Source organism: Otolemur garnettii, unplaced genomic scaffold (genome assembly GCF_000181295.1).
Source record: "Otolemur garnettii isolate 467f Iridium unplaced genomic scaffold, OtoGar3 scaffold00027, whole genome shotgun sequence".
NCBI lineage: Eukaryota > Metazoa > Chordata > Mammalia > Primates > Galagidae > Otolemur > Otolemur garnettii.
Window position 1 is genome coordinate 2,268,495 of NW_003852422.1, and position 13,867 is coordinate 2,282,361.

The 13,867-nt window shown below is 50.5% G+C and overlaps 1 protein-coding gene across 1 annotated transcript in view; it reads right to left on the reverse strand.

The window, feature by feature from the left end:
* GALR1 (galanin receptor 1) overlaps window positions 1-12,584 on the reverse strand; it is a 13,347-nt gene extending 763 nt beyond the window's left edge. The window contains exons 1-2 of the mRNA XM_003788393.1: window positions 11,919-12,584; window positions 7,747-7,812 (exon numbers count right to left, since the gene is read on the reverse strand). Of these exons, the coding sequence (XP_003788441.1) occupies window positions 7,747-7,812; window positions 11,919-12,584 (732 nt within the window). The remainder of the gene's footprint in view (window positions 1-7,746; window positions 7,813-11,918) is intronic.
* Between the last annotated feature and the right edge of the window lie 1,283 nt (window positions 12,585-13,867).

Consider the following 13,867-nt stretch of genomic DNA (forward strand, 5'->3'; position numbering starts at 1 on the left):
GGAGGGGAGGGAGAGGAGGGGAGGAAGGGAAGGGAGAGGAAGGGAAGGGAGAGGGAGGGGAGGGAGGGGACAGGGGTACGGGAGAATGCATCAATTACAAAAGAAAAAGAACCCAGCATTTTAAAATACACTCTAAACAATTTTTGTATATTTTGTGAGCTTGAAAAGGATCCTAAATCTGCTTTAAGTATTAATTTTAGCTTCATGTGAAATTTTGGTTCTTAACTCCTTCAAGACCTGTGGTTACCTTGCGTAGCAATTATTTTAGGATGGATGTGAGATGCGTGTAGACTATGTAGAAAGCATCCTTTGAGTCAGGGAAAGAGAAATGTATAAAGACTAAAGGCCAACTTTAAATGACTGAAACACATCCCGTGTGGACACACCCACGAGCAATGAGCCTCAGAGAAACACTAGATTTTGCTCCAGAGTCACCTCCACAGACAATGTGCTTATTTCTTCTCATTAAAGTTTGACCAATTAAAGACCAAGTTAATTGATACACTGATGTATCAGTCTGTGGACTAATCAGCCCCATTTGTTTTCTTTTAGTTTAACCATTTCCTTGCTGTTCCTAAATCAGAAATACTTGGAAATCACAGGCAGGTCCTATGAGATTTCCACTGAGCAAGTGACAGGAGGACATGGGCTCTGATGAAGGACCCCAACACAAGAGGACCATCACCCCTGTGCGGGGGATGATCTGTGTGTGAGTGCTGCCTCCATGATGGGCTCAAAGCCCAGGGCTGGTGGTAAGCCAGAGGACACCCACACCTGTTCCCCACGTGCAGAACGGCCACAACCAGGCATCCAACTCTGTGGTAAATTGAAAAGTCTATCTCTATGGGTTCAAACAAAAGACCATGCTCTATTTTATTAGAACACCTAATTAAAGGGGTCTAGTAATGTTTAAGCTATAAAAGACAGAGCAATCGGTCAGTTCCTTCCTTAAAAGCTTTGTTGTCCTCTGAGTAAAGTTCAGGAGCTATGCAGGGCCACTAGTGCCTCATTTCTCAGGTGCCCTAAGCCCCTGTGAAGCAGGTCCTCCCATGACCCTGGGTGTAGGTGGGGGAACCAATGTGCATAGCACCAGCAGCCAGGTCCACATGCTGCCTGTCCACTCACAGAAGAGCCCAGCTGCAGGGACAGAACAGCCACAGCCTCGAGCAACGGAGAGCTGAGTCTCCACTCTGGCAGCTGCATGGGGGAGTGAGGCCCCTGGGAGCCAACTTCAGCTCAGTTCCCTACTTGGGTTAGAAAGGACCCCTCACCCTGCCTGTCCACTCTATTAAAGGCTGAGTGGCACCTGTGTTCAGCCCCTGTCCAGACTCAGTGTTAAGACCCTGTGCATAGAGGTGGTTGTGTTAAGTAGCCTGTTATCCTCTACGGGTCCTACAGACCAGGATGGTGTGAGCAGCTCACTCTGAGTGCCCACACGTGCAGAGGGCACGGTAAGGTCCACCATGGCCACCAGTGCACCTTCCCTCCTCACAGAAGCAATCTGACTGAGGTTGATGGCAAGGAAGGCAGAGAGTAGGAGCAGGGCCTGGACAGAGGCTCAGCCTCCCCATGACGCACCCAGGGGAGACTGAGATGCAGGGCTGTGACTTCCTAGGAAACCACTGTCACCACAGATTCCCCCCACCAGAACTGTCATAGAGGAATCACAGCCCATGCTGCTATGGGGAACAGGCCCATGGCAAAAGGACGCATCTCACTACCTCTCATACGGTAGAACCTGCCCGGTTAGAAACACAGCCAGAACACAGTGTGAGACCAGCTCTGCAAGGACGGGCACCAGGCAGCACACTCAGACGGGAGTGTGAGTGTCAGTGCGAGTGTGAACTTAACAAAGAGGGGGGCTCGGGAGCCAGACGGGGGTGCAGAGGAGACAGCCAGATGGCAGTCAACTCCAGGACAAGTCCCTGCAGCCAGGAGGGCAGGAGGTGAGAGCTGAGCTCACTGTGGACTCCCTGGACTGGGCCTGCGACCCAGCCTGGCTGTGAGGTAACTGGCCGTACAACCTGCAGAAGGGCATGAACTCCCTGAGCCCAACTCCTGGTTTGCAAAGGGGAAAACCAATGAGATGCTTCCCAGAATCTGCCCATCCACTTAGACACTACAGGCAGCTCAGAAATAACAACCTGAATATAGGTTTTTAGGGTATAAGCTTACGTATTAAAGCCACTTACTGCATGACACACACGCAGAATTTGCTCACGCGTACTAGGGGAGTATCTGCTCCCCATCTGTTTATCCATTAGCGTGTGAGAAGTGCCATTCTCATGTGACTTCATCAAAACAATCCAGATAAAATTATCCCTACAAATAGAACCGAAAACATTGTCTTCTCTTCCTATGACCATGAGACCATCGCTCCGCCTCATAAAATGATTACCTCCTGAGTATTCCATTTCATTGCTCCTTTTAGGAAATTTTTACTAAGTACAAAGCTTAGGGCAGACATCAGCCCCATTGGCTTATGGATAAGACCCACAGTCAAATGGCGGTTGCCCTGAGAACAGCATATTTTTATGGCAGTGTCTGTGACTTTGTGGGTCTGTAATTCATTCAAAACTGATCTTCTTAAAGCATAGACAAGAGTCAGGTTCTTTTTCTTGTTCTACTCGTAGTTTGAAATGGGGAGGATTACAACTCATGGGGTAACACTGGCAAAGAATACTTAACAGTTGTTCTCTAAGCCGTCAGCACACATCACATCTCAGACTGCTCCCGAGGGAGTGTAATGGGGTATTTGCCGCACGGGCTGTGCTCCCAGCTAAGCGTCTCTGGAGATCACTAGTTCTCTAGTTTCTTCAAGCGTCCCTGCCCACTGATGGCCTCTCAGCTGGAACACAGTCAGCAGGGGCACACAGGCCCTGCAGTCCTCCAGCAGACACCCCCTCAGTCCCAGCGGCACCAGGGGAGCACACACCCCGCCCCGTGCACAGCTGGACACAGCTGGCCAGCTTTGTCTTCAATGTTCCTGTGGGCCTCCAGGCCAGGAGAACCAAGAAGCTGGGGAAGGGAAGAAGTCCCATGTGGGGAGAAAACCTTACTTCTAGGCTCACTGTTGCCTCCAGACGGTCCAACTCAGAGAAGGGGTCTGACATACACTAGCTCAGACCTGGCCAAAATGACCAGGCGGTCAGGACCAGGCCCATGCAGGAATCCCAACCCTGAGATTTCAGCAGGTAACTAAGCCCCCATTACCTGGTACAAAGATTTATTAAAAATGCAGATATCCAGGCCCATTAGAGACTATTAGGTAGTTACCCAGGGAGCCACCTGGGCAAAAGAATCAAGAGGGTGTTTGGAAAACCACTGATGAATTACACAAAAACCACAGGCCGGCCAAGTTACCTCACCTACCTCCTGTTAGAGCCCATCGAGGCTTCACTCAGGACTGAGCCCCAGGCTGAAGCAGTCCTTCTCCAGTCTCAGAAAGATGGGGTGGGGGCTGCTTCCACCGGTCCCTTGGACTCAGCAGATACCCAGGGAGTACTCCCCTCTATGGAGAATGAGGCTGATCTTTTCATCTTTAACATTTTTTCCCTTTTTGACAAGATCATTTGTTTGTATCGGATGTGGAGTTTTGCCCAGGGTGTGTGCTGCTCACCTTACACCCATCACAGAATAGAGAATCTCAAAGTTATCTTTGGTAAGGAAAAGTCATCATTTAAAATTATGTCCTAAGCCTCCACACTAAATGCTACTGAACTTGAGAGTAAGTCGGTCCTTTATTGGCATGGTTTCTTTTTGCTTCTTATGCTGAAAATATCTACATAATATCAATCTCTCTGCTATTGTGAGGTGCTCTTTTCAAGTCATCTGAGACATCTTTCTTCAAAGAATGTTACTCACAAATAACGTCTAATGGAACCTGGTTGGGAAGAAAAAAGTGCCTAAAAGATGAGAATGATAAAAAGAAGCATTTCACAAATTAGATAAATGACAGCTCAAAAGCGGGCGGAATTACTTCAAGCCAGAAAAAAAAAAAAAAAAAAAGACTGATAAAAGAATCCAATGGCTGAGAGGACATACAGAGGTCATTTAATTCAATTTTCCTCTGAGAAACAGTCACCCAGTATAGTAGTCTATCCCACTTTTAAGGTTTCCAAGGATTATTTAAGAAATTTGTTTGAGTATCCAGTTAGCCTTGTGCCCGAAACATTTCTTTATGTGTCGCAGAGTTTAAGTAATGCATATTATAATCAATGACAGGGTTCTGTGCTATTATTTCTGCAACAGATATTAGATTCCTCTTTGACACTTTTCTTCAAACATGGAGAATAAATATGTACCCCATTTATCATGAAGGGTCAAGCTCCCTGTCCCATAATAGTTACAAGTCTTAACAGGAAAACTCTTAGGGACAGAGCCATGGTCTGAAGGCTCATCACACATTGAAACCTAATCACCGGCTCGGCGCCTGTGGCTCAAGTGGCTAAGGCGCCAGCCACATACACCTAAGGTGGCAGGTTCGAATCCAGCCAGGGCCCGCCAAACAACAATGGCTGCAACCAAAAAACAGCCGGGCGTTGTGGCGGGCGCCTATGGTCCCAGCTACTTGGGAGGCTGAGACAGGAGACTCGCTTGAGCCCAGGAGTTGGAGGTTGCTGTGAGCTGTGAGGCCACAGCACTCTACCCAGGGGGACAGCTTGAGGCTCTGTCTCAAAAAAAAAAAAGAAAGAAAGAAAGAAACCTAATCACCAAGGCAATGGGATTAGGGGTAGGGCTTTGGGAGGTGTTTAGGTCACAAGGGTGGAGCCCTAAGCAATGGGATTAGTGCCCTCATGAAAGAGACCCCAGTGAGCTGCCTGGTCCCTTCCACCCTGTGGACACAGAGAGCAGAGGCCATCTGTGAGCCAGGAGAAGGCCTCTGAGTCTGCTCATACTTCATTGTGGGCTTTTAGCCTCCAGGACTGTGAAATACCAAGTCTCTGTTATGTGTGAGTCTACGGTGTTCTGTTGCAGTAGCCTGAGCAGACGAAGGCAGCTGCAGCAGCACAGAGACAGGAAGCTCTACTCGGTACTGACAGGATGTGCTGGCAGCAGATGGGATTGAAACGAGCAAAGCGTCCGAGTCTGTATCACATCCATCCGTCACCTGTCACCTATGGACTCGTGTGCTCCAGTGACAACTGTCTGTGCTAAGACCAGGGAAACAGCACACAGATCTATCCCCTGCCATGCTCCGGGCCCCCCCCCCCACCGCCCGTTCTCACTGTCTGCTCTGCGCCTCTCCCCACTTCGCCCAGTTCCTCTTCTCTTCTGCCTCCAGCTCCCCACCATCCTCTTCTCTCCACCCTTCCCTCCACTCCCTACTCTTTCCCTCCCTCCTGTCTTCTTCTTAGACTCACACACACTACAAGCACCACAGTGTTTATTTGTCCTATGCAAACAAGCAGGTCATTAAATATATCAAAAGAGAAGAGACATCTGTTGAGGGCTCCTAAGGGTCAGAGCCTGTGGGAATAGCAAAGAAAATCTTCCCTCCTTCAAATGCAAAACCTCCTCATATGCTAAGAATGATCAAATGATAATTTTATATAAATATACATTTACTTGATACAGGAACACATATGGACATATACACACATAAACTAAATATTTGTGTACGTGTAGATATATGTGAGTCTAGGTGTATGTGTATATGACTACACAAAGTAAACTAATCACTAAACTTTAGGGGTTTTTATTACAAAATAGAAAGTTTTCTAATTATTTCTTATAAGACTTATTTTTCTTTTTTAGCATTTTGTTCTTCTCCAAGAGCTATGTAATGTCTTTCCAATACTTTTTCAAATATAGAGACTAAAACTAGCCATAGACACAAATAAGATTCAGGACATGGTAAAGAAGTGCTGTGTTTCTTGTGTCAAGCAGAAAAGTATTTTAAATCCTTAATGGACATTTACCTCGTATCAGTGGTGTTTTCTCTATTAAAGCTCAGTCCCTCTCTGGGAAACTGACGTCTCCCTCCTCTGATGCCCCAAACACTCATCTCACTGAGCTTCTGGTAGGCCACCCAGGCTGTCTCTTCTGGTACAGCGCTGGTTTCCAAACAGAGCCAGGTCTTAGTGTCCCTGGGTCCCTCAGTCCTGCGCAGAGCAGGTGCTCTGAAGACAGCTGTCCAGGGGAAAGTTATAAACTATCCTTGATTGTTTTAGTGAGTCATTTTCTTAGGGTGAGAAATGTGGTTCAAGGGAAAACCAAATACATAGATTAGAAAAATGGACAGATTCCACCATAGCAGCACATTATTGAACACAGAGGAAACCAACAATTTTTTTTTCCAGTTTTTGGCTGGGGCCGGGTTTGAACCTACCACCTCTGGTATATGGGGCCAGCACCCCACTCCTTGAGCCACAGGCGCTGCCCAAAAACAACTTTTAAAAGTTCCTCCACTCATATAACTTAACTCTTGGTCATCTCTGATAAAGATGGACCAGGAAGCTTAAAGGAAACATATGTAACGATTGTTCAGACTTGGGAAGAGATGGACAAAGCAGAGACCTGCTACCCCTGGAGCACCTCTTACTCTCGGGCATCACCCTAGAACTGTACGGCTGTCTTTCTAATACAAGCCAACTTGTGCTGCCAGGAGGGAAAGTCGTAACGTTCATGCTTCCTAAGCAGCTCTCTGCCACTGCTGTCCACTCGGGAACAGATGCATTTTCAGCTACACCGTTGTTCAAAAATAAGAGGAGTCCTGAGGAGAATCAAAACTATAATAGCTGCAAATTACATACACCATTGATCATATTTCTTTTCTTTTTTTTTTTTTTTTTTTGAGACAGAGTCTCACTCTGTTTCCTGGGTAGAGTGCCGTGGCATCATCACAGCTCACAGCAACCTCAAACTCCTGGGCTTGAGCAATTCTCTTCCTCAGCCTCCCAAGTAGCTGGGACTATGGGAGCCTGCCACAATTCCCAGCTAGTTTTTCTATTTTTAGTAGAGATGGGGTCTCGCTCCTGCTCAGGCTGGTCCTGAACTCCTGAGTTCAAGCAATCCACCCGCCTTGGCCTCCCAGAGTGCTGGGATTATAAGTGTGAGCAACTGTGCTTGGCCCATAATAAATATTTAGAAGAAAAACCAAGGTATTTCAAGACTTTATTAGTAACATATGTGAGTTAAAATATCTTGTTATAATCTCTTCTCTAACCCTATTAGCTAATAATCTCACTCTACCTTCTAAAACCAGAAATTACATAGGGATTGCTCAAGTCAGAGTTACATTAATCCAGATTCATGAATATTTGTTCCACAGATGTAAAATATAATGCCCGTCAGTAAGTGAGTTGTTTTCATGTTACTCGGAAGCTCCATCAGGCTCGGTGTGTGAAAGGACAAAGGACAGCGGGGACGTGCCCTCTGAGCTTTCTCCACTCTGTAATTCTTGGCCCTCTGGGCAACAATTAGGGTTACCTGAGCCTCTGGAATCATATGGGAGATGGTCGGAAATGCAAGAACTATACTGCATGCAAACCGTGTAGGCAGCAGCTCTGCACTCTGTCCCAGTCAACCCCAACACACCTCCTGCCAAGGCGCAGGATCAAAGACCCACACACGCTCGCCTCTCCAAACCAGCAGCCAAGTGTGACGAGGCACAGTCACTCAGAGCCCCTTGCTTCCGTGGCGAGAGGCAGCAGCTCTCAATGTCACAGCCTTGGGGACATAAGGACAAAGAAAAACAAACTGAGCTCTAAAGGCGGCATCTACCGTGCACGTTCGTGAACTTACCTTTTTCTTGGAGGCTTCTGACTTCTTTGACATGTTCTTCAACTTTTTATGCAAATGATTGAGGACCTGAAAAACACAGACTAATAAAATCAGTTTGCACCTCTCATCTCACATTCGGAAATGGCAATGTATGCTTTATAAAATCATTAAAATAAGAAAATATGCCCGGTGACAACACAGCAGTGAGTAAGAATTGCCAGGTGCATCTGTCTTCCTAACAATTCAATTCGGAGCACCCAGGAAGTGTGGCACGCGTGGGTCTGCATGGATAGCTGGGAGGAAGTATGGCACACGTCAGTCTGCATGGACGGCTGGGCGTGAGCTCCAGGAAGAGGTGTCCGCACCTGCCCCTGCACGCCCACTGGGCTCTCTCCCACCTCAGCTTCCCACAGCAGTCTACATGGTAACAGTCGCCAGGTCCCTACTAAATGTTGGGCACAAAATAGATCCCAGATCAGTCAAAAACTGGAGACCTTCCCTCCGGGCATTCACTGTCCAGTGTGGAATGGAAATGAGTGATCACATGTTCCTTCCTCACAGCCCCACCAAATGTCACTGACTCCACTGCAAATCTCCTTAAAGCAGAGCACCACCCTCTCTGCTCCTCTGGTTCTGTGTTCGAGTCCTGCCCACTGCACTGTGCTTTTAGGCAACTTGCCTTTTGGGTGTATGGACTGTTTCTGCAAAAACTCACGTCCCTGTCAGGTTGTCTCCTTGAGACACACTCACTTCCTTAATGACAGAAACTATTTTATATTCTCTCCAGTGTCAGACTTAGGAGAAATTATATGAAAACGTTTCCCATAGAGGAATTTCTGGCGTACATTGGTCTTGGTCTACACCGCCAGCCCTGCAGAACTATCACTTGAATTTCTCTCAATATCCCTTCTGGGGGGAAATCTAGAGGAAACTTAGCCTAAAATGACTTACGGCACAGTGCCTGTAGGTGGCTGAGTGAGCCTCCCGAGGAGCCGGAGGCCACCGTCCAGCCTGTTCTTTGCTCCCTCCTCACCCAGTAGCACATATATTAATGGAGCCTCTCCATCCAACTGGTGGTGGCACTCCTGGGGTAATTAGTCATGCCCTATTTAAGAAGCCTCAGGACATATTTCCCAGCCTTCCAAGCCCTGTGAGGGCTACCAGCCTGGATTGAGTGTGTTCTGACACCAAATTCCCGCTTGATTGGAATCCTTCTTACATTCTGAGGCAGTCCAGCGCCCTTTACAAACAGACAGGTCCTTACTTGCTGCAGGAGCACTGGGGGCAGCTCTCAATGCGTCAAAAGGGTATCAGCTCACTGTTCTGCTAAAAGAAATAGGGTACTAGCAACTGCGTGTAAGGCAAAGAGAGACAGGAGTTTTTTTGCAGAAACAATCAAGAATGTCTTGCAAAAGAAAAGGAAAAGGCTGGGGCAGGCTGGTTCTGCCTGAGAGCACAGGGCTGGTGACAGTGAAGGACAATCCCAGCCACCGAAGGCAAGGGACACAAAAGAAACCAGAGAGACAGATGATGATATCAGAAAGGGATCAGAGCACATCCCCCAAATGTCACCAGCTTGTTATGAAGCCTAGGTCACCTCATTCCTCCCAACTCTAGGTTGGATGACAGCTCAGTGGCCTCCTAACAGCTAAGAGTATCCAATACTGTTAAACTGGCAATGGAGCAAACACGGGGGTATATTTTTCTCCACTCTGTTTCTCTTCAGTAACTCACACTGTGAGCACCCGAGATGATGTACCGTGATGCGTTCCATCTAAGGTTTTGGTATCAAAGAAGAAAGACTGCAGGTGACCATGAGAGATCATGACTTCCATGACTGCGTGTCTTCAGAAGGTGGTGACAGATGGTGGTGTGCCTCCATCACGCTGCAGGTCTTAGGGCATGCACAGGAAGGTCCTGGCTCACACCCAGGTCATGCTGGCCACACCCTGGGGACCAAGAGCAACTGAATGGGGTAGGCACCTCAAGAGTTTATCACCATGGAGACTAAGAAACTTGTAGGATTTGGGAGGCAGAAGGCAACTCTGGGACGCAATTCTCTTATTGACTTTCAAAAAAAAAATAAAGAAAAACCACCCTCTAAGGTCAGATGCCTTTTTGACTATCTGTCCTTTTTTGCGTTGGCCATCAGACCTGGACCTTGGAGAAACAGTGAGTTCTGAATCTATCACTCAAGTACAAAGTCCTTAACTGGATGATGAAGACTTGTAACCAAAGCAAAGAAAAGCTACTTGAAAGAACGTGTCACCCCTACTCATTCATGGAAGCCCTGGAATGAATATGCAAATCCTGCCTTGAATTCAAAATATTTCTCAGTTATGCTTAGAAGCAAACTATTTCCCTATTTTAAAAATCCAAATAATGTTTTTATTAAAGAGTTTTTAAAACGCTTTCCAAGCTTTGTCTTCTATATGACTTTTATAAACTCTGGAATGACAGAAAGATAGCCTAACTTACCCCTCCAAGTTCACCTGGTCATTTCTGTGGAGAGGATTTAAGTTATTTTCCTACAGACTCTGGGGACATAAGGAAGAGTAAGCAGGGCCATAATTAGGAATTTAAAAGCCAAATGCTTTCAGAATCCCTCCATCCCCTTCATGGCCTCCTCTCCTCCGGAGATGGGGAATACCTCAAAGCCCTTCCACAATCATTCATCAGCTTCATCATCTGGCTCGGTTCCTTTCAACTCTTTTTCTTTGTCAAATAGAGACAAGAGCTCACAATCACAGAGTTCAAATTAAATGCAATGGTGCATGCATCATACAACTGGGCTGGGTACAACAGTCTTGGTTTCATATATGCAGAGGCTAAATGAATTAATGGTGCATTTCCCAAATAGCTAAGCTAGGGTTCGTTTGTAAATTCCCTACCTCCACCTCTGACTAGGCATTCTGTGAGATAATCTCTAAATTGACACTATTCAGAACAGGCACTATCTGTGTGGATGGCACAGGGGAGCAGGTGGCATTTGTTAAGCATTTTGCTGGGAGAAACTACCTTAGAAGTGGAAGATAAGAAGCTGTTCTCCTGCAGAGTCTGGCTGTTTATTTATGGGAAACAGGATGAGAGACAGGGAGAAGCTGGGTGGAAATTTCAGACCCTGCTCAGGCAAGTGTTTGCCGGACAGGGAGCACACTCTGGGGAGGGCATGCCGCTGGCTGGGGTCCACCCCATGAGCCCCACCCCACAATTATTAAACATGTATTATTATTCACTCAAACATAAATGAGTTATGTCAATGGCTTAAGACTTCTTGATTTGTAGAAAATCTTCGAACCTTGTGTAATTAATGACAGAGCACATGAGCTTGCTGAGCGCTGCCCGTGTGTAGAACGGGAGGACACCATTTCCCCAAGAAGAAGAACCCCTCCGCCCCCCAGGAGGAGAAACACCTCTCTCTAGGGCTGGGGATGGAGGTCCAGCACCTGAATCACTCCATGCTGTTTACAAGACCTTTCTAGAAAGGATTGAAACTGGGAAACGCAACAGCTCATGTCCACTCTATTCAGAATTCTCCGCAGATTCGGTTAAGACTGGGAATAAATACTCTTTTACCACTTGGGTTTGTAAGGCTAGATTTCAGAGCAAAATAACATCAGAAGCTCTGTCCCTGAGGTAGTCTCCCACACACACACACACCGAAAGCGCAAACTGCCAGCCCGGGGAGGGGGGCACCTAGAGTGGCCCGCGGAGCCTCAGCTGAGAGCAGGGACCAGACCGCCATTCCGCGGAAGGCCGAGAACTGACCCGCACTCTCTGCGATTCCTGCAGGCGCTGCACCAACGCCGCGCGGGCTGCTGTGGTCGGAGTTGCTGAACCGAGCGTCTCATCCACGGAAAAGTAGGCGTGGAGCGCTGCTGGGACAGCCTGGGGCGCTGAGGGGCCGGCGAGGAAGGGGAGCGGCGGGCACGGAGGGGCGCGTTGCTTATCTGACCGCTAGAAGGGCACCGCCAAGTCCCCCAGCATGTCTCAAACTCCAAGTAACTTTTGCACAGCACGAACAGGACAAGGGCAAGCAGAGGCGAAGGCAACGGGAGTGGGAAGGTGCCCCGTGCAAAGCAGCCCGAGCGCCGCCAGGTGAAGCCATCGGGCTTGGGACACAGAGACTCGGGGTCCCCGGCGCCCCTCGGCCCCCTCCCCGCCCGCGTGCCGGCCCCGCGCCCCGCCCCCACCTTGGCATAGCAGAAGCAGATGAGCAGCAGCGGCAGCAGGTAGCCGAAGACGAAGGTGCACACCACATAGGCCTTCTTGTGCCGGTGGTTGGGCCACTGCTCCCAGCAGAAGGTCTGGTTGCTGGCGTCGGGGCGAAAGAGGCGCTGGTGGTAGGCCACGGGCGAGGCCATGGCGATGGACAGTGCCCAGATGCAACCCACGCCTAGCAGCGCGTTGCGGGACACCCTTAGGGAAGAGGCGCGCCGTGAGTGCACTATGGCCACGTAGCGGTCCACCGACATCGCGGCCAGGGTGAAGATGCTGACCAGCATGGACACGGTGAAGAAGAAGTGGACGAACTTGCAGATGAAGGCGCCCAGCACCCAGGTGGGCAGCGCGTACACCGTGGCCTGGAAGGGGACGCAGAAGAGCAGGTAGGCCAGGTCGGCGACGCTCAGGTTCAGGATGAACAGGTTGGTGGTGCCGCGCGGCTTGCCCGGCTTGCTGCGCGCCAGCACGGCGATCACCAGGCTGTTGCCCAGCACGCCCAGCGCGAAGATCAGGCCGAACACCACCAGCGTGATGAAGTTCTCGACGCCGATGCCAAACAGCGGCTTCTGCTCCGCAGCGGGAGACTCGGGGCCGCTCCCGTTCCCCTCGCTGAGGTTCCCGGCCGCCAGCTCCATGGCGCCGGGCGGCGTGGTGCTATGGGGAAGGGTGCCTGCCGGAGAAAGTGGGACCAAAGGGCGCCGGGGTCCCAGCCCAGAGCACCGAGAGCTCGAGTTTCAGAGCCCAGACTCCCCTGCTGGGCACGACACCAGGCGCCACGGCCGGCAGCCTAGCCTGACGACGCCGTCCCTGTGTGGGGCCTTCCAAGAGAGGGCGGGGACAGGAACCGGGAGCTGGACCTTCTCCAGAGAGGGCAGCGGTCTCAGAGCACTGGAGTCCCCTTTCCCCGGTGCCTCCACCCGCTGCGTTGCCGGGAACAGGGAGGTGTGGAGAGCCCCCCCTCAGCCTTACCGGCTCCGGGTCCTTGCGGGCGGTTTCCCTAGCTCCTGGAGCGGCTCCGGGCTGCACCTGTTGCTCTGTGCGGTTCCTGCCCGCGCCGCTCCCAGCGCACCGCGAGCGCGCAGCAGCGCACCATGCGGCTCCTGCGGGGCCTCGCCGTGCTCCCTGCCGCCCGCTGCCCGGCGAGCCAGCCCCTCCGGGTGCTTACAGATACCCCAAGTCGTCAACAGGGCGAGCGCTCTTTTCTGTGCTTCCCGGCGGAGGGCAGAGTCCAGCGCTCTGCTGAGGGCCTCCCTGCTGCAAGTGAGAGGTGGAGACAGCCGGGCCGAAACCCCCGCCGCCGCGCTAATCACAGCGCGCCCCGCAGAGGCTGGCCCTATCGAATGGGAGGGTCGCCGCCCACCTCCCGGCTGGAAGCCGCGCGCTCTCGGCGAGGTGCGGACCGGCCGGGGCGGTGAGGCGGGGCCGTGGAGGGCGCTCCGAGAGCTGGCTGGCCCGCGGCTGGAGCGCAGGTCTCCCCGCGGGTCGGTGAGGGTGGGCGCGTCCGGTCCTAAGAAAACAGCGTTGGCACCGCAGGCTGGAGTTTGTAAAATTCGCTGCCTAATCCCCGCGCGCACCCTGCAGACCGCTAGGGAGGAACCAAGCGCGAAAGGTAAACGAACGGGCGGCTTGAGGTTCTTCGTAAACGTGTGAGAAACTGGAGGGGAAGGGACTCAGCTGTCCCCACTCAACCGGTGCTTGTTCGTCCGTGTTTCACTGATGCAAGTGAAAGCTGAGGGAGCTCTGACACATGATAAAGTGGAAAACGCCCGTCCTATCTGGTCACTGCACTGAATGTGAGTGTGCCCGCAGAGGCCGCAGCTCACCAGCGGTGGCGCTAGGAAACCGGGGAGCGTCCTGCCGACTGGAGAGCTGCGGTCGCTGCGCTGACCTGCAGTGTTTACGTGGGTTCTATCTACTC